The sequence below is a fragment of the Rhea americana genome, unplaced genomic scaffold (assembly GCF_003343005.1).
Source record: "Rhea americana isolate MKP2758 unplaced genomic scaffold, rheAme1 scaffold_183, whole genome shotgun sequence".
NCBI lineage: Eukaryota > Metazoa > Chordata > Aves > Rheiformes > Rheidae > Rhea > Rhea americana.
This window is the reverse complement of record NW_028185961.1, coordinates 1,329,266-1,349,440: the sequence shown is the minus strand read 5'-3', so window position 1 is coordinate 1,349,440 and position 20,175 is coordinate 1,329,266. Positions and strand designations below refer to the sequence as shown.

General features: G+C 39.3%; 1 protein-coding gene across 1 annotated transcript in view; it reads left to right on the top strand.

Annotated features, from left to right (window-relative positions):
* IPMK (inositol polyphosphate multikinase) overlaps positions 1-19,574 on the top strand; it is a 39,594-nt gene extending 20,020 nt beyond the window's left edge. The window contains exons 4-7 of the mRNA XM_085302020.1: positions 1,596-1,692; positions 7,723-7,895; positions 15,280-15,361; positions 16,496-19,574. Coding sequence (XP_085158146.1) covers positions 1,596-1,692; positions 7,723-7,895; positions 15,280-15,361; positions 16,496-17,130 — 987 coding nt within the window. The 3' untranslated portion in view covers positions 17,131-19,574. The remainder of the gene's footprint in view (positions 1-1,595; positions 1,693-7,722; positions 7,896-15,279; positions 15,362-16,495) is intronic.
* The last annotated feature ends 601 nt before the right edge of the window (positions 19,575-20,175 follow it).

The following is a 20,175-nucleotide window of genomic DNA, read 5'->3' as shown; positions in this document are numbered from 1 at the left end:
CACTGTTTTCTGCTGGCAACGTCTTTTGAGGCTCATCAAAGAAATGTTGCATCTGTTAAAAATAGAAGCTGTTGATTACAGGGATAAGCAAGGTTTTCATCTGAGAGTACAAGAATATCGACAAACCAGTTTGTTGGCCTGGAGGGGAAAAATCAGCCTAGGCTCGCCCRTAGTTCTCAGAGGGGATATCTGCTAGTTAAGCCCTGCTGTGAAAAGAGAAGTGGTGTGTTGTGCCACTACCCTGTAGCGCGCACACCCAACAACTTCTGTATGCCCGAGATAGCCCCGGTGCGGATACAGGGTGCGGCGAGAGGTACAGTGCCATGGTGTTAACTCCTGCTCTGCATGGGTTTGTGTGGTTTTTGGCTTTAGCGCTCCTCTCTTTAAGGTCTTAAAAGTGAGGTTTGAACCATGAGTTAGTTAAAGGAGTGGATCTAGCTAAAAAGTGATCCAGCATAAAATCTCCACAGCTTTGGCCGTGTCAGCTTTGTAGTCGCTGCCTAGGTGTGGTGCTGGCATAAAGGACTGTCAGATTTGTGTGGCTGGGACAAGACCAGAAGATACCTTGATTAGATGTTCCTTGAGTGCGGTGAAACACCACCTTACRTTTGGAGTGTAGCGGTGGCTTTGAGTTTGTCCAGTTTGAGGTTTCTTTGATGGAAACTTAGTTTAGCATGAACCCACATTGACTGATTTTAACCTGCTGCTGCCCTATGAGGCTCTGTCTGGAGTTGTGCTGCATCAGCGATCACAGCTGACGTTTGCCTTGATGTTGTAGAACGGTAGCTGGATTTCAGGCTTTGGGAGGTCCCATGTGAAGTCTTCACATTACAGCTATAAATAAATTTGTTGTGGAATTCCTACTGTTTGTCACAGGATGGTCTCTTACCATGACTAAAAGTGGCTCTTGAAGCATGAGTTGAATTAACTCCATAGAGCTCTGTTAACACTTCTGTTTGTTTAAATTTTTGAAAACTGGTGATACCTGGTATGGAATTGCATGACTATCCTTAGGCCTCATTTTAAGTGTGCTAGGAATTATTCGTTCAGGAATATGTTAGCTGCCATTCCCAAACACTTCCCCTCCTTCCCCCCCCCCCTTAGATAAGTTGGAAAACTTTGAAGAAGAGTTGAAGCAAATCTGTTTGAATTGTGCATGGTCTGGGTAACTCAGTTACAGGATGATTTATTTTGGAGGAAATGAGGAAATGCAGTCCAGCCTGAATTTGTATACTACTTGTTATCAGATATCTGAGGCTTTTTACATTTTATCTGTAGTAATCCTATGCGGTCTTGGATTCAGGATAGAAGAACTCAGTCCTTACTAAATAAGCTTCAATATTAACAAATGTGATTCAGATTCCTGCTCAAGTTAACATATGCGTTATTCTTCGTTAGTGCTGGTATATCTTTTCACTTCAAAGCTTGAAAGAAAGATGCTATTGATTGTTGCATATAATTTTGTTTCTAAATGTAAAGTAGAAATCCTAAACATACAAATGGAAAGGCTATAAGAAATGATAATGAAGGGACTACTAAAATATAAAATGAATATTTTCAGCCGATCATCTCCCCTTTCACCCCATTTATTTCAGGTTTATGACTCTGACTGTTGTGACAGCATTCTTCTGGAGCTGCGAGAGTATCTGCCAAAATACTTCGGTGTCTGGTCACCACCTGCTGCACCAAATGGTACTGTTCTAATTTTGTTTATTAGTCCCCGTCTGCTGAACGATCTTTTGGGGAGTGATTTTGACAGTTGAGCTCTGTAGGGCTGGTGGTGTGTGTGGGTAGGTGTGTGGTGTTTTTCTTGTTTTGTGTTTTTTTTTTTTCTTTTCCTCCCTTTTAAGCCTCTGTAACTCACTTCAGCATGTCCCAGTTTGCAGCCCTCTGGCTGGTCCTGGGGGGACACCTGCAAGCTGGGATCTGCTGCTGGGGCTCCAAAGGTTGGATCACATGATCTTGTATTGCACAAAGCAGTTCGGTAGTTACCTTGGTTGAGAGTACTACTTGTCCTACACTTGTTTTGAATGGAATGGAGCTCTGGTGTTTTACCTTAGTATATGTGTAGCATGTTAGCAGTTGAGAAGAAAAAGATGTCTTTGGAGGACAGTCGGAAACAGAAAATATGCTTAGAATGTACTTAAAATAGGAACTAGTTTGTTTCTTCTGCTCTTTCTTATTCATGTTGAAGAAGTTGAACTTCTAGAACATACAGGAACCAAAGGAACTATTTAAATACGTGGGCACCTAAATGAGAAGCTGTGATCTTGTTCTATAATTCTCTTTTCTTCCTTATGCTGTCTCTGGATAGACTTGTCTTCCAAAGGCAGCAGAAACTACGCTCTCCAGACTCCTCTGAGAAGAAATGCAGTGATGTCTGTGGTGTTATCTAGCACTTTCTTGGCGCAACTTTGACTTCGTATTTCCATATTTGGGACTAACTCAAATAGCACTACCACAGCTATCGTCTTCCTTCCCTTGTAGTTTTATGCGTTATGGAGCTCACTTAGTGTCCTTTCCAAATTGCAAATCACTTTTTTCTACTCGCAGTAGGATCTTAAGATGTTAAAATATGTGATCTAGCTGAGATACAGTAACTCAACACATCCATAGTTTATATTGTGAATTAGCTAGCACTATGCGTGATGGGGCTGAAATCTGGCAGGTCTTTGCATATAGTAGAGGCGAAGCCACTAGGAAAAGTTGTTTGAAGGAGGGGGTGATGCTTCTGTTTGCTTAARATTATGCAGTATCAGGAGCTCCTTTGACAGAAGACTAGGGTAAGGGAGGTTGAATGAAACACTCCGTTGGCAACTCCRCTCTCTGTAGTATTAGTTTCCTGTAGTTCTGATAGAAGTCAAGTTTTTAGAGATGAACAGAAATGTGTGTGTTGGCTACTTGGAAAGCTAAGTGTTTTGTAACACTTTAATTGGCTTGAGCCTTTCAAATTAGAAGTTGCTTGTTGATTAGAAGGCAGTGGAAAACRTGGTTTTACTAATGCCAGGTGTGGAAAAACCTGTGATCTGTGATATGTTTGCGCGCTGGTGCTCAACACCAAAAGGCATCAGAGCTGGAAAGAATCACAAATACTGCATATAGGCTGAGTGAAAAGTAGGCAAYTGAGTTTAGAAAACTTTATTTTGGGGGAGATAAGGGTTGAGGGTTTATTACCAGTCTGCTTCCCCCCCCCCCCCCCACACACACACTCCATTAGCTGTGACCTTACCTCTAGCACCATTCAAAAGACTGAACTTAGTTTAACTGCTGTGGTGTGTCCCAGTGACATTAGATGAAGGAATCTTGCTGCTTAAAGAGGCATCTAGTTGTTAAATTTATATCCAAGTTGTATTTGTGGCCTTTTGCAGTTTTGATTTTGGAAGACTGATATTTCCTTTGACAGTCACTGCTCTACAGAGTGTGGGGACAAAGCTCCAGACAGCCTTTGAGCAGTGAACCCAGTAATTGCTTTCTGTTAGTGAATGAACGTAAGTAACCTCTCCTAAAGAATGTGAGAGCAGATCAGTTTCGAGATCCTCTCTGCTTGCTGCATATTCTGAACTAGGTGTGTGTGTGTGTGTGTATGAATAAATAAAAAATGTAAACAATGTTTGTTGCAAGGAGGAACTGCTTCTGTGCCTTGCCAGGGCAGAGGGAAGGTGGCCATAGGCATTCCTTTTTATCTAAAGTTCCTTTATTTACGAGATAGTGAGGGAAGGGAGAACTTCTTGGCAACAGATAAGAGTCTTGTRTGTGTAGCTTCAGAGTTACTATTTTGGAAGAGAGTTGGGAATTTGGGTAGCACGAAGAGAATYGTAGGCTTGCAGTAGAGAAGAGACTAAATGAATTTAGGACCACATTGAAAATAATCTGTGACCCTCTCCACGTGTCTGTGTGACAGGTAAGCAGGAACTGTGGTGGGAGGGTGTGGAGAGCACAGGGAATTTCTTCCATAGAGAAAGGTGTCGGGAGACAAGTGTGAAGCTTCTATGCGAAAGCTGTAGGTAAATGCACCAAATGGCTAGCTAAATGGGATGAAATATATTAAATTAACTACACTATTTGATTTGAACTCTGGTTTCAGTGGCATTGTAGGCATTTGGCATGTGTTAGTAAACGTGGAAAATTGGTATGCAGCGTTTCTACATGACAGATGCAGCATATCTAATTGTATGATAGGAAATTGTATTAGTGAGTGTGTGATTTTCACAAGCACTTTGTATTAGCAGTATCATACATAACATTTTGGAAAATATGAAATTGTGCATTTAAAAAAAAAAAAACAGAATAGGAAGGAGAGCTGTAGTTCTCTGCTCTGCTGGAGACTTACTGTTGACCTTAGAAGCGTACTTAGGCTCAGATGAAAGGCTATAAGAACACCTAATTAGAATAGGCACTAAAATAACATAGTGCAGTGAAACCTATGTATATCTGAATCTGGTTCTCGTGTTTTTTGCCTCAGTCTTAATGCTTCACAAAGTRTTGTAGGGGTAATTATGTTAAAAGTTTTGATGCATTCTGATACTGGGATTTTTGGGTCCGTGTCAGTAGACCAGAGACTTTAAGAAATTGAACACACTGCAAATGAAAAACAAGCAGTACCAAGAGAAAACAGCCATAAACACTTGATGCATTTTCTGAAGCAGTAATTGAGGGGAGATGGRGTGGAGGAAATAATGCTTTATCTGCCGTAGCACCTTCCCCGTTTGCACCCCCGCCCCTGCAAAAAGTCTCTTGAGATTGTGGGAGTATATTGAGCAGATCTAGTATTGAGCAGACCTAACAGTCGAAATTCTGAATTAGCAATTAGCTGAAGATGAAGAATTAAAGAATCATTTCAAAAAGCATGCGACAGATGAGTCATTTCTAGATAATTCGCGAATGTGGCCAAGAAATTGGTGTTTTCCAGAGTTAGTGTTAACTCCAAAGTTATTTTAACAGTGATGGTTACACATTAGTCGGACAGTAAGGGAAATATTCCGGTTTAACAGCTATGAAATGGGTGGGGAAATAGTGACAGGTGACAGGTATCTAAATCTTAAACTATTTTGGAGATGCAGGGTTTTTGTGCTGAATGCTTATAAAGAGGGATTTGGACAAATGGAGCAGAGGATAGACACCCCTGAGTGCTCAGCAAATGCTCATGGCCTTTCATAGAAAGYATACAGTTATCTTGCCTGTACGTTGTCTGAAGGGAAATATATTGGTTTCTCAGAAATTTGGTTATGCTTTTTTAAACTAATTGTTTTTGAGTTCATTTTTTGTTGCATTACTAAATAGAGACATTCTACAATGCTTCATATACAGATTTTTTTTTAAAGGATTGACTAAAAAATTGCAGCTAAATTGTGTACTCTTTGTGCCCAATGGCTTTTGATAGTTAGCGTAAGATACACTGCTCTGCAGATTTCCCCCCCCCCCCCTTCTGGATGTGTTTCATGACAGATTGTGAGTATCCTCTGCCTCCTCTCCTGAACTAAGCAAAAAGCCTATTGTGAGAGTGATGCAAGACGCATGATAAATGCTGGTTTGAATCTGGGGTGCCAGTAGCCTACTCCATGAAGGACTGCAGCTATTTCCCAAGATGTGTATTTGTGTGTATGTATACAAAAATATGTATGTATATACACTCACTTGCGCTTTTTTCTTTCCGTGGCAACCCTCTGATTCAGCACATCTGAGAGGTCAGTTCAGAAAACTGTGAATTTCACTTTGTTGTTCCTGGATTGTTTTAGAATGATGACACAAATATATCTATTATAATTACTGCCATAATAAAGAAAAGGGGTAGATGTAGAGGATAACACTTAAAWTTTACAGCTTGGGTTGAGACAACAGATAAATAACAAGTTATATAGAATTACTTAGATTCTGTACTACTTCCCTAAAGACTCAAAGCTTGCCAATATCTGGCTGAATATGACCACATTTGAAAACTTGGAATAGAAAAAATGGAGATTATGCATCAGGTAGTAAAGAATAAACTTCCTGGCAGGGAGAGTGTGTGTCTTGCTTCTCCTTAAAGTGCATCCAGTGGAGAAAATACTGAGCGTGTTTGCTGCACATGGCTTCTACGAGTTAAGTTTGCGTTGTTTTTGAATTAACAGACTTGTTTCATGGGTGAGCTGGTCTATAAGTAAACTACTTTTTCTGTAGCTAGAATAGATTTCTGTATTCTGCTGGGCAGTGGAGAGTGGCATAAGCTGATGCAGTGTGTTAATGGGTGGCTGGAGTTTCTTTAAAATAGAATATATTGGTTTGACATGCTTCCCTGAGCATGACTGCACATTAAAAATACACTTAGTCTCATTTATAGATAAAAGTAGGCATATAAGGAATAAATCAGATTTGTTTGATAGCATAAATAGTTTTGAGAACTGAGTCATTCAATCGTGGTGATAACAATGTAAAAATGATCAAGGTTTGAGCAGAACTTTCRGTAATAAAGGCCAATTTTATTTTTTATCTTTAGAATGTTTCTACTTCTAAGTAGAAATGGAGCATTTGTTTGCTTTTGCATGACTTTGCTTTTGCTACCTGTCTATATAGCCTATGAAATCGAGGCACTTTGTCCCTCTTCGGCTTTTTACATTTGAACTGCAGAAGTTTTCCTTTCTRTGGCTATCCCATTTTAGATGGTGCTGGAGAGCTGAGGGAGAACAGAGTGTTTGTGTCTACGTAAACTTCCTTAAAGCTAAGGACATASATTCATGCAATAGGCTATACTTCACATGAAATTCATTTTTCTCTCAAGATTGTGATGGACTTGAATAAAACTTGCAGGAACGGATCTAAGAAGAGTGTGGAAAAACTATTGTGTTAATGCTGTGCGTGGACTTGGAGCACTGGCGGGGGCTGGAGATCTGTGTGGGTTTTCTGCAACCAGGCTTGTTTGACAGTCTGCGAGTTAAGTTTGTTTTCTCGTGCTCTGACAATTGGTGCTGTAAATCTTGYTGGACAATTATTCTGCTTGCATCTRGGAAAAGCATGAGYCACTTTGATTAAGCTTTAGATCTWCAGAAACTGTTTTTAGAYGGTTCTTTAGAAACCTTAGAAAGCTTCCTTCCGAAACATTCGGGGTTTTGAGTATATTTGGTTGGTTGTTTTGTTTTTGACTTTTTTCTTTTCACCTTGCTGCCCCTGCGCAACTCTGGAATGGATGAAAAGCGGTCTAAGATTCAAGGAATTTTTTTCCCCAGAAGGTGCGGCATGGGAAGGAGAGGGAAAAAGAGGAAAAATGAGACATATTTCTGTTGCTCTATGAGGAGAGTATGGAATGTTGACTTCACTTTCTTTTTTTTTAATAAAAAATTGCATTATTAATTCTAGTCTTTTGCATATATAAAGGAAACACCATCTCCACTGTAAAACCAAACACATGCTAACATGTAGTTGTATGTGCTTAATGTTACTTGMAGTATGTTAGCAGCTTAAGAGGTACTCATGAATTTCATTTGGGCAATAATTTGAATTTGAGTGCTAGATTGGCACTCTTTATATATGGCTTTCTAAGCCATAGGTCTTTAGAACTTAATGTCAATGGAATCTGTGGGTGTCAGTGACTGAGTTTAGTCTGTATTCAGAGACAAATTTGGCTGTCTTTAAAAGAACTTGCATGATCCTAAACTTGAAACCCTTYTCCCTCCCCAAAAAAGCTTGGCAGGAATTGTTTCACTATTTTGTTTTGACCTACTGTTAACTGAAGTTTTGTCTTTTCAACAGATATGTATCTAAAACTGGAAGATGTGACCCGTAAGTTTAATAAGCCTTGTATAATGGATGTAAAAATAGGTCAGAAAAGTTACGATCCRTATGCTTCAGCTGAGAAGATACAGCAACAGGTCAGCAAGTACCCGCTAATGGAAGAGATCGGCTTTTTGGTGCTTGGCATGAGGGTAAGAACTTGTTTTGCTTTCAGAATCAGTTTATGCTTTGGCCTGCTGTCCAACACCAGGTTTAATGGTCAACTCCTTCMGTGAATGATGATAATTTTGAGGCTTTCATGTCAGTGGAGCATTAGTTGCTTGTGTTCTGTGTTTAAAAATATTTTCCACTGGAAGAAAACATCTGGTGCTTGTGTGCTTGAGAAACAGCTGTCAGTTGGAGACTTGCTTGAGGTGAGTAAGAACTTCTAGATGTCCATACTAACTCTACTGCAATTTCTTATTTTAGATGCAGAGGAGAATGAAGATTCAGTACTTGTGCATAGATTACTCTAAAATTTCCACATAAATAAGTTTCATGGAACATCTGTAGATCAGGAACCACTTACAGATATCTTTTGCACATCTGTAAAGAGGTGCCTCATGCCGAAGTGCATTCAGACTAAGGTTTTATAGTGTTATGAATAATAGCAAAACTTCATAGTCATCAGAGATACTACTCCACAGTGTTGTAGTCTTTAACACGTATGTTCCTATGCTGTCGGTCAAGCTCCTTCTGTTTTTTTTTTTGTTTGTTTGCTTTTTTTTTTAGAGAGATCCTACTTTTATCTCGTTGAATGGTTATGCTTAAAGTAGATATGTATTTTTTTCTTCTTTCTTTTCCCTCCTGTTATGGTTGGCACAGACATAACTTTCTTGCTCTGACACACTTTTGGTTACCCTTCTTGCATAGACAAAAAGCCAAAGCTTCTAAAGGCCCGCATCGATGAGCGTAAAGGCTGCAGCCTTTTTCAGGCTTCTGATTTACTTAGATAGCGGTGACACACAGGTTACAGCATTGTTTGAAATAATTCTAATATCTCRAGTGTTTTTGTATTTAACTGTCTAAGCTCTCAACCTTAACTCTGTCTTGAGATAAGCTTTTACAGCTATAAATTATAGCAGTCATGAGTAGTAGCTATGTAAGAGTGTATAAGAGGGAATGGTGGGAGTAGAATCAAAAGCCAGTCAAACAGTTTAGATCCAGAAGGAAGGCTGGATATTATAGCTTTGGATTTGGCTTATATTATTACATAATCTCTCTTATCTATGAGTAAAACAATGTACGTCACATTCTGCRTGTGCGATGACAGTGTAAAGGGAATACTTACTTTCACAGTGGTTTTTGCTTGTGTCTGCTGCTTCAAACACTGCCATTTACTGAATTCTTTATCCTGTTAGAGAAATTCGTTTCATTCCATAATTAAAACTATCTTTATAATGATGGTTCTTCCAAGCAGTGTGATTTCCCACCCTGTGTTTAACTGTGTGAGGTCTGTGCATCTGGCACTAAATTACATGTTGAAGTTAATTTCCCAAAAGATTTCAGAAGGTTCCTCCTCCCCTTGTGCAACACTTGAAGCGGAGATTGACAAGGCATTTTCTATGCTCAGCTGGCTCCTTCGTGTTAACAGGGCTCTCTTCGCCTATCATCTTTCTTTATCCTCACAAAATTCTGGTCATAGTATAAAATATTCTCCTGTGTAGGTATTTACTGCCCCAAATGGCCAACGTGCTGGATAAAGGATGCTAGTGTGTGTCGGACAAAAGTCTAACATAATTCATAGAATAGGGATTTTTGGGTTTGATCTGTTTAATACATTACTGGGGGTGAGAGGARATGGAGGTTGCTTATTAAGTTCTTACTTTAGAAGAGCAAGAAAGAGGAGGACCAGGAAAGTAAGCCATACTGTTACATGTGTTGGTATTTTTATTTTTTTRTATTGTCACAAACCACAAGTTATCATGGAGAAGAGCTACAAACAAAAATGTATTTATTTAGTTCCCCCTGCCAAAGCTGCTGATASAGTTGATACAACATTTTTATGCTTTGGTAAATAAGCTGTCATTTATTTATGCATAAATACATAAGGTTTGTCTTAAGAATAAACAAATACTCTCTTYGGCAGTGTGGTTGATTTATATACATAGTTCTGGTATTTGGCATGTGCTARAGCATGTTCATTGTGTTTCAGGGAATAAACGTAATATATGTATGGAAAACACATTTAGAAAGTACAGTCATTTGAATAACACTGAAGCCCAATTTCATAGTTAGTTTTGAGATTCCTTTTCTTAACGTATGAGGACATAGATTTGCTAAACAAGAAATTATGAAAGTAGTGAGAATTTAAACATAAGTCAGAACACTCAGTTAYGGTTCCAGTAGTAAAAATAAATAAAAGTTACTAATTGCAAGATGGTTCTAGTAGCAGAAATAGGAATATATAAGAAATACCTCAGCAGCATATGCTATAAAAAAATATTTTATTTTTTATACTGTTAAATACAAGTAGAATGTGTGGGTTGTGACTTATTTAGAATCACAGTATATTTAGAATCCGCAATCCCTGACTTTGTCAGTATTTTTTTTCTTCCAGAGTATCTTGATTATAGTATTATGTAGTCCCTAATATTTGTGAAACATCATCTTTAAAGTACAAGCTGGTGAATATATAACTCTGCCAGTATAATCTATCATTTATTTTTGTTTGTGCATATTAACTATTGCATCTGGTAATGCAGATATCTCATCGAAGCTGTCTTCATGAATGCATTTCCTAATCTACAACACACTCTTGCAACATATTTTAAAACTGACTATAGCTTAGTCCACTTCTTTTCCTAGTAAATGCTTACTAACGTTGTGATAGCTTTCATAAGCTCTGATACGTTAATAGCAGTATTTAGGAAGGAAACAATAATAAAGCTACTAAATCCTGCATATGGTGTTCACTTTTTTTTTTTGGCGGGGGAGGGGGGAGCAGCAGAGGACGGCTCTGGTTGCTGTGCTGAGCTGCTGCCTTTGGTACCTCCGGGTACTGCTTCCTCCTCCCTTATAGCTCTTCCTGCTTTTGCTTCCTGATTCTTGCAGCCTAGCTATGTTCATGTATTTCACAGTCTGACTGTGCTGACTGCATACTGCAAAACTGAGAAGAGCAATTCCTCCATGTCGAGCACCTGCTAGTTGATTCAAGGGATATGTTTCAGAAATACTTCGTTGATAGAATTTAGCAGATTTGTCTGTCATCCTCTGGGGCAAATTCTAGCCGCTGGGTATTCCAGCTTTTGTTTTTCAGTGCTTTTTCCCTTATGCAAGGAACTGTCATGTATACAACAGCTGGTACAGTTGTCCTTATGCCTGATAAGTTTTTTTTTCTATACTTCAGGAAAAATGATAATGGATGAGAGATGGCCTCGTTGTCCCTGTGATGTAGAAAAGTCTGCATAGGAGATGTTTACTCTGAATGAGCTGCTCCATCAAAGTTCTTGGAGTCCAAGATAATGTATTAAGCTATTTTCAAATCTCTCATGACATAACTGCAGTATCCTTGTTTCTTTTATTTAGAAGGTGAAGGTTGTATTCTGCTTTTTCACTGATTTATTTCAACATAATTCTACAATTATTTGTTTATGCAAGGACCTTACTAAAGTTTTACATTGCTTGTTATAGACTAAATAGTTAGTTGTATGAAGTTCTGTTGTCAAATACCAGAAAGAAACAAAGCATCTATAGAAGAATAGACTACTATAGTCCTACGAMCCAGAGAACAGGTATGCATTCTGTGTAGGGTGCATTTGCAAGTCAGCAGCAAGCGAGGATGTGTGCAATTCCCTTGCTTTTAGTCTAGCAAAGACAATTTAAGTTTTAAAGAAAGAAGAAAAAAATGGACATGCTGTTGGCAGCAGGAAGTATCAAAGCATTACTGTAAAGAAGTAATATCAAATAAGAGAATATTAAAAAAGCAAGCTCTCCCATCTCTCTCCAAGTCTTGATTTAATTTTAATTTTAAAAGTTTTTTTTTTTTAAATGCAATATTTAACTCTGCTGTGACAGGACAAGTCCAAGGCTCTGCTCTGTGAGAGATGGTAGGACTGGTAAGAAACCTGGGTCCTTCACAGATGTGAAGGAGATGCATATATGTTWACTTCGGGCTTATGGCGAAGTCTGGGGAAAAGGGCCCGACTCCGGATCTGGGATACTGGAGCTGCCTGATGCTAAGGTGATGGCCTGAGGAGGCCCCCAGGCGCCTCTTGCGCTCCAGCAGGCTGGGCCAGCTGGGACGTGCGTGCCTCCTCGTGCAGTTTAGTTYGCCAGGTTGGGTGCTGACCTTGGCATGCCAGTTACAAAAGCAGAGAGGCCTTCCTGTAAAGAGAAAGCTGTGAGTAATACTGAAACACACCTTTGCTTGCTCATTCTTAMTGCGTAAGTGTGAAATAGTGGTGACTTAAGTGCATCTGTAGGGGGGAAAAAAATAACAGGGGATGGACAACTGAGTGAATTGTCCTTTAAAGTCTAGTTGCAGCAACATCAGAGAATACCTGTTGAGATGCTGGTTGCGTGTGCACTTGCTTAGAAGAGCAGGTCCCGAGCCACCTTTGCAGGGCGTGCGTAGGAGCAGATACTGAAGCTTGGAGCTCCRTGTGGAAGCRGCTTCCTAGGTGTCAGCTAGGCACRGGAACCGCAGCAGCGCAGGGGTCTGAGCCGGGCCTCTGCTAGTGGGTTAGCGTCTGCTCTGCAGCTGCTGCTCCGTGTTACTGTCCAAACCAGTTCTGAGTGCGTGTATTTTTCCAGCTTCGGTGTAGATTAGTTGTTTCCTTACAGATGTTCAAGAGAGCTGGAAATTATCAAATAGATTTTTGTGATAATAGTATTTCCATTGAACAGACTAGTCCTAATTGTGTATTTAAATTATACAGTTACTGTGTATTTAATTCTGTGCCCCAGAAGACTAGGGAGTTGCCATAGGTAAGCGTTAGAACAGGCTCTGCATTTTTTTGCCTTGCGCTGAAAGTCAATACTGAATTACTGACTAACGTTTCATACCACTTGATATTTTGCATTTGTGAATCCAGTGTCCTAGTGTCCTAAGCTGCAGCTTCAAGTTTTCCAAACTCATTTGTCTCATTTTGGTGATCTTGTGAGGCTTGGGATTTTTTTTTTCTTAAGGCTTACCTCAGTTGAAGAATGTCAACTGAACTAACACTGTTTAAAAAATGGAACAAAAATGTGTACACATGCAAGCAGCAGTAAACTAACACCTTATGGGAAAGCAAAAGCCAAGTGCATGTTGAGAAAGTCAGAGGATCATTTCCCTTCTAAGTTAATTATCTGCATTTCTTGACATCCTGCCCTTACAGTGACCCTGGTCATAGTACTACTGCTAATAAACAAATCTTGTTGGCATCCTGGATTCCAGTTCTGTTTATGCACAAACCTCACTGAACGGGGACTGATCTTGTGGAATACAGACGTGTACAAGTTGCAAGTGAAGCGGTTTTCTGAAGGGGATGTTTTGCAGACACTGTCAGGAGTTCGCGTTATCCGGCACTACGCAGTGAAACCCTTTGTGAAGGTGGGAGGACAAACACTGTGGCAGGTGGGCAAGAAATGAAGCCTTCCTGTCCAGTAATTCCTAGRCAGCTGTTAAGAAGCTTTAGAGTTGACTTATTTGACTTGTCATCCTTTTGACAGAAGTTGGGCAAGTACCTACAGTGGCAACAGTTAGGATACAGAAGAAGCTGGTGCAGACCGAAATATCTCTTGGGGAAAGGTTAGTAGTGGATTGGTAGTACCTGAGTGAAGGAAAGCATAGACAAGCAAGACGCCTGCGCGCTAGGAGCTGGTTATTGTCTCTTGCTATTACGACACAGTTTCCTCTATTTTGGAGGGATGGGTGACAATCAAGTGAGAATGGTGGAAGACTGCTCCTCTCTGAGCTTGAAGTTGTGCCCCTCTGCTTTCAGTATGAGGCTCAATGTATTTGTATTGGGCTGAGATTTTTCCAGAAATCTTTGCAACTGTTGCGTCCTTTCAATTGAAAGGCCTCTAAACAGAACTAGGCGGCAGCTCTCTGCCTAGGTGACAAATACTTTCATGATTACCCATGAGAGTTGAATAGTGTTTTTTAATAATGCTGTGTTTTTTTTTAAAAAAAAGCACCAAGTATTGCACCTGTATCTTTTTGTAACCTAGGATATTCTGAATATTTGCTTGTTTGCAAGATAGTTAACTGTATTGACACTGCAATGTGTACATCTATAGGACTTGGTAGTTTGTTGTTGACCATTTTGTATAGTTAAAAATGTGCTCTTAGGACTGTGTAAAAGTGTGTGTCTGCTTGTCTGGGTGTTTCTGAACCTATAGGGTGCCATTTTTGTGGAATGATACTCTGCAAAAGATGAAGAGCTTAGATGCCTAAAAACCCAGAATGGTATTTATAGAAGAAGAATTATGCCTTGTTAGTGAAATCTGCTCGATCAAGGACTGAAGAACTAAGTTACAGTGGTTTTGTGAGAAGCACGAGCCAGAARCACAAGGTGCTGAGATGTTGCTCCAGAGTTTCTTTGGGAAACCAAATGAGCGTGTGGGCCTGAACAAGCTTTTCTTGAGCAAGTGCCCACATCACAAAAACTGCAAGCCCCTATTGGGAGGAGATAAGGTCCTGGCAAACAAGGCGGCGCGTTCGGGAACGTACTTCGTTGCAGGTACGTGGAGGAAGCCGCCCTTTGACTSAACTTGAGCACTCGTTGTTACAACAAAGGTGCAGCTAGTAGGAACTTGGGCAGTCTCCAAACTTGTCATCCTGTTTCGAAGAAATATATGCATTTTTTTATTCTTGTTTTATCTAATTACCTGCAAAGTAATAACTATTAGAGACTTCTCATTGCAACTGCTTTGCAGAGCAGGRCTTTGGACCTGCCTCCTCTTGCTGTGCTGGTTGTGGTTTAGATGGAGGCAGAGGAGTGTYGGGCAGGGAAACCCAGCAATGGAAATAAGGAACAGCGATTTATTTATTTATTTTTGGTACTGCTCAACTTATGCACCTCGTATGCGCCAGTTTCTGGTGGGAGAGTTTCAGGTAATTGGGCCTTTCTGGTCAGGTAATACTTCTTATTGCTTTGCAATTTTGTTAAACACTTTTGTAGTTTTAAGAATGATAAAATAATAAAAATTAAACTCAATTTATGAACTTATTAAGTCTTAATGACTTAATAATCACAGTGATATTCATAGGAGTGTGTTAGCTTCATGTCTTGCCTTGCAAATGAGTGTTAAATGCCATGGAAAAGACTTGCAGTAAYTGATCGGGTGATTTCTAACCAATATAATGATGTCTTTCTGATGAGGAAAACGCAAGAAGTTGTCCTTGGTAGTTAAATCCCAAGCTGCCGAATAGCAGCAGTTGGCAGAGCAGAGCACGAGAGGGCAGTGTTGACTTTGAGGTAACGCACAGTCCTGACTCGGAGGGAGAGATGGCAACGAAGGTCTTGTAACTTGTCTGCAGCATGCCTCAGAGCTACGGGGAAATACCCGCTCTCTCTTAAGTACCGYGTTCCCTTCTGTTCGTTGCAGGTTTACCATGTCTGCACTGACAGCTACGAGACCCAAAACCAGCACTACGGAAGGAGCTTGACGAAGGAGACAGTAAAAGATGGTGAGGAAATTGATGTGTGGGAGTTCAATGCTCTGGGGTTTGTTTGTTTGTTTCGGTATTGCGTGAAAATTCAAACTTTCTTCCTTATAAAAAAGAAAAAGTCCCTTTCTCTCCTTTTGCAATGTGAGTCTGCAACTGTTCCCTGTATTATTTGAGCTACTCGTTGATCATAAACAAAAAAAAAAACAAACAAAAAAAAATTGCAGTAGGCTATGTAGAGTTTCCTCATCATATTTCTTTCCTGCTAATGAGAGGGTACTAAGTTATGGTAGAACTTACTTTTTTGTAGCCGTGATATTCTGATGAAATGAAAGCCTTTAGAGCTAGTAAATTAGTATTTTTTTAAGACTTACTTTTCTTTGGCAGGTGTTTGAGTATATAGTCCCTTTTATATTATAAGGCTATGTAATRTATTTTACACTTCACTTAAACTGACCTTCTCAGCTGAAATCTATCCATGCCTTGAGGTACACTAACAATAAAATTAAAACACTTTTCTAAAAAACAAACACAAAAAAACCCCAAAAAACAAACAAACAAACAAACCAAAGAATGAGTGGGGCTAGTTATTTTCAACCAGTCTGTACAAAGCAGGGTCAGGCCAGTATCCCTGTTAATATATTTAAAAATAAATTAAAAATCCATCATGTGGCTGTTTGGTGATAATTTCAGAAGTCGTTACTGAACATCTGTTGATCCACCCTAGGACATGCAGACAGACGTGCACATGTGTGCCCTTCTCCAGAGCTGCCACTAACTTGTCTGCTCTGTCACTCATGATAAAGAAGCTGGAAACTGCTTGAGCCTATTTGTCCCTAGAAAATTCAACTGGTCCCTACCTGAAACTGTTCATACGCTTGAAAGGACGAAGTGGGGAGCAGAAACTGTCTGTTTAGTGTTCAGTTACTTTTATTTATGATCTGAGCTTACCTCGATCATTATATAGTAGTCCTTTCATAAGAAGGTCATTGAAGGTATTTGAATTCCTTACTTTGTTTCTGAGTTATTAAATAAGTATTTAAAAGGAAATTGTGAATATTTATTTTTCTTCAATTCAGAACAAGTCTAGCCCTAAAAGAAATTAAAACCTTTTTCCCCCAAATAATCCTGGAAACGTCTATTTCTCTCTTGTAGGTGTCTCAAAGTTTTTTCACAACGGGTACTGCTTGAGAAAAGATGCTGTCGCTGCCAGCATTGGGAAGATTGAAAAAATCCTGCGGTGGTTTGAGAGCCAGGAGCAACTCAACTTCTATGCCAGCTCGCTGCTGTTTGTTTATGAAGGTTCGTGTCAGGCAACCACCGTGCGCTTGAGCGATGTCACTTTGGCGGAGAAGGGAGTAATGCCCAAAGGACTGTTATCAGGAGGAGGCATACTGGAGTATAATAATAATATTCACGTRATAAATTCTACAGAGAATGGAAAAATAGAGGCCTCTGTAAGTAAAGACTTGTCCAAATTTTATGCACTTCACAAAAAGGCATATTCCAAGAGGCACTGTGGTCAGCTCTCGCTCAAAGTTGAAAACTTGGAGCAAAGCAACATGTGGAAAAGCAGCACTTGCATTACCCAGGAGCATCTAAATGGAAATGTTATACCCCAACTGGAAAAGGTTTTCTGTCATGTGCCAGCAGAGATCAAGGAAAGCACAAACGTGGAAGTCCGAATGATAGATTTTGCTCACGTGTTTCCTAGCAACACGAAGGATGAGGGCTACATTTATGGTCTGAAGAATTTAATCACAGTACTTCAAAATATTTTAGATAACTAAATTCTTTGTTATGGTTTTTACTGGGGGCCAATGATAAAGAGGAGCAACAACAACAAGAATTTCTGCACTTGTAATGCTGTATAACTGGGTTTGTATTGTTCTACTATATTTTATTTGTCTTTGTACTTTTGGTAGAAGGGTTTAACTTTTTATAATCTCACTCAGGAAAATAATTGATAGYTAATTAAGTGTGAAAGGATGAAGATACTTGAGATTAAGCAGGATAGGTAAATTGGTAGGGTGAGGTGTATGCGGCTCGCTTAAATCCAAGGAGTACAGTTATACAATAAGTAAGGGTTATGTTAGTTCCCCATAACTACTTTAGCTTTGATAAGTTTGCCCTTTTAGCCTTGACACTGAGCCATATCTCCATTAATATGCTATTAGAAAATGGACTGAAAATGAGATRAAGTGCAGGATTGATGTCCTCAGTGCTGCCCGCTTGTGTTTACTGTGTTGAATAACTGGAGTAACCCTACTTTGAGACRCATCCTGTCTAGCTTCAGTAGTCTAGCTGGGGAACCAGTGTATCCGGAAGTGCTTCTCAATGCAATGGGGTGATACTGCTATTCTTTTGAAATTGGTGGGTGCTTGCCCTCTTTGTGGTTGTCCATAGCCAATGTTCATCACAGACAAGCTACAATGTAATTTGCGTTGAGGTGCTAAGAAAACACTGTATAAACTTACCATAACAGGCTTAAACTGCACAAGTACTAGAGAAACTCTAATTTTCAGGAAAGTAYGTTGGGAGGAATCAAATGCAAGGTATTTCAGAAGCTTATTTAGTTTAGGAGACTTTTTTTTTTTTTTTAAGTTGGTCAGTTAACGGGATGGCTGATATTACGTTTAAGGAAGATGCCTCAGTCCTCCTTTCTGATGGCTGTTCTCCAAAAGCTTGCTTTTGGAAAGCAAACTTCATGAAAAAGGGGAAACAAAGCATTTCGAATAAGCATGTTGAGATTGCCTTTAGCTGTTTGCTGCTTGTATCATTGCAACAAATGTTTCAGTTTTTCACTGCAGGGGAGCACCAACTAGAAGCAATGAGCAAGATGGGTACAGGACCCTTTACTGCCAAGGTCCACTACAGCCCTGGAGCAACCAGATGTACCTTCAGTTATTTCAGTGGAGTTGTGGCTCTTTCCYCCCGGGGCTAAAATTGGCTTGTGGTTGGATTTTTCTTTTTTCTTTTTTTCTTTTTTTTTAACTGATGCATAAGCAATCTATATACTTTGAAAATTGTCACACCTCTATTTCACTGGCAAAATTAAAGTTTTTCTGTAGGATGTTTGAGTTTGGGATGATGTATCCAAACCTTTTTTTGGTGTGCCTCTTGTTTCCTGCGTTTGTGGCTTTCCTAACTTGCGTGTATAGTCAGTGATACGAAAGTCAAGACAAAAGTTTTAGCCTGCAAGGGGCAAGACTTTAATGCTTTTGATTTATGCAAACCTCACAAGTTTTAAAAAAGAAAAAAAAAAGAAAGAAGAAGTTTGGAATGGATTGGGTCGTCAGAAACATATCTTTTAAATGTGGACTTAGTGTGACTCTGTGGCCTTGCTGCTCTGTATGATGTTCTGCACTATGCACTCATTTGTGTRTATGTCTTTGCAAGTTCTCGATTTGACATGTTTTCTATATCAGAAAGAGAAACATGTTTTAAATGAAGCTGACTGATATTTTAGCTCCATTTGAGATCCTAGGTTAATTGGGAAAAGCAACATTGTCTGCAACTATGTTTAAACTTTGGAGATAATATTGGATAATACATTAAAGAATCAAAATAATCTGTTTGCAGAATAATAGTTTTGAAGCATGAAAGAGATGCTTGCAGTAGGGGCAATATCTTTTTGCTGAAAATTTTATGCCAGCTATGGTGAAGGGGGAARTATCGGGAGGATGAGGACTTTTTTCCACCTGGTACTTCTTTTGGAACCATACAGTTAATACCTACTATAGTCCCAACTGTCTGTGAACTAATTTAAACCATGTTCTAGGAAAGGTTTGTGTTTTTGTTTGCTTTAACCCTATTTTTTCTGTTTTTTGTTTTTCTATCCTGTAAGCAGTCAACATGAGAGTAGTCTAGGCTGGTACAAGTTTTGTAATTACAAATTCACAATATTTTGCAGAAAATAGAGGAAAACATCTATACGTTTGAAGGTTTTGTCTGCTATAATTCATCTCTTCTGGATTTTAATCCATTTTGTGCCAGGGGAATTAGATACCTGCCTCAAAGAAGTCAGTCATTGGAAAATGATCTGTATTCTCTTAATATAAGTGCATTCTCCTGTCTCTGCTTTAAGATATGATGTCTTCAGTGTTTGAATGCTCTTTAAGTATTGGTTGTTGTGTTGACTATGGCAGTGTTTGTAATGCACCTGGAATATTGTTAAATTGTCAGAATATTTTGAATAAAAAATAAAATAATTTTATCAGCTTTTTTACCAGTAGTTATTATGGATGTATTTCTGTTAAATAAAAATGTATCTTGAGAGATAACTTCCAATTAAAAATCTTGTTATGTAATTGAAGGTGGTTGTAGAGGTTTTGGCATAGTACCGACTGAACAGAAGCCTGCAAAGGTATTACGGTCATGCCGCTCTTGTGCATCTTTTTAGTGTCTTCTATTTGAAGAGATCAGATTTTTAAATGATAGTTGGAGATGTGTTTGCAGAAGTCACTGACGAGGTGACAGAAGGCAGACGCTGGTCACTGTGGTTGTGCAGTATCATTGATTCTCCTCATCTGCTGTTAATACCTTTTTTTCCTTTCCTTCCTCTATACATCGTAGGAAACGCCAGTACAGGCAACAGGTAGTGGGAAATCTTCCTGCATATGGTTGCAGGGCCTATAGGTATTTCTGCCCAGTGAAACGATAGAACAGGTCTCTTCTCCAGGCTGGGGTAACACTCGATTGCTGTTACGGTGAAGCCCGTCTGTCCTAGTTTTGAGCAATAAGAATGTGATTTAGCAAAATCAATTCCCAAAAGAGAAGATTCACGGTAACGTTGTTTTTACTGTTGTTCTCTGAGAATACAATTATGCTGGAGA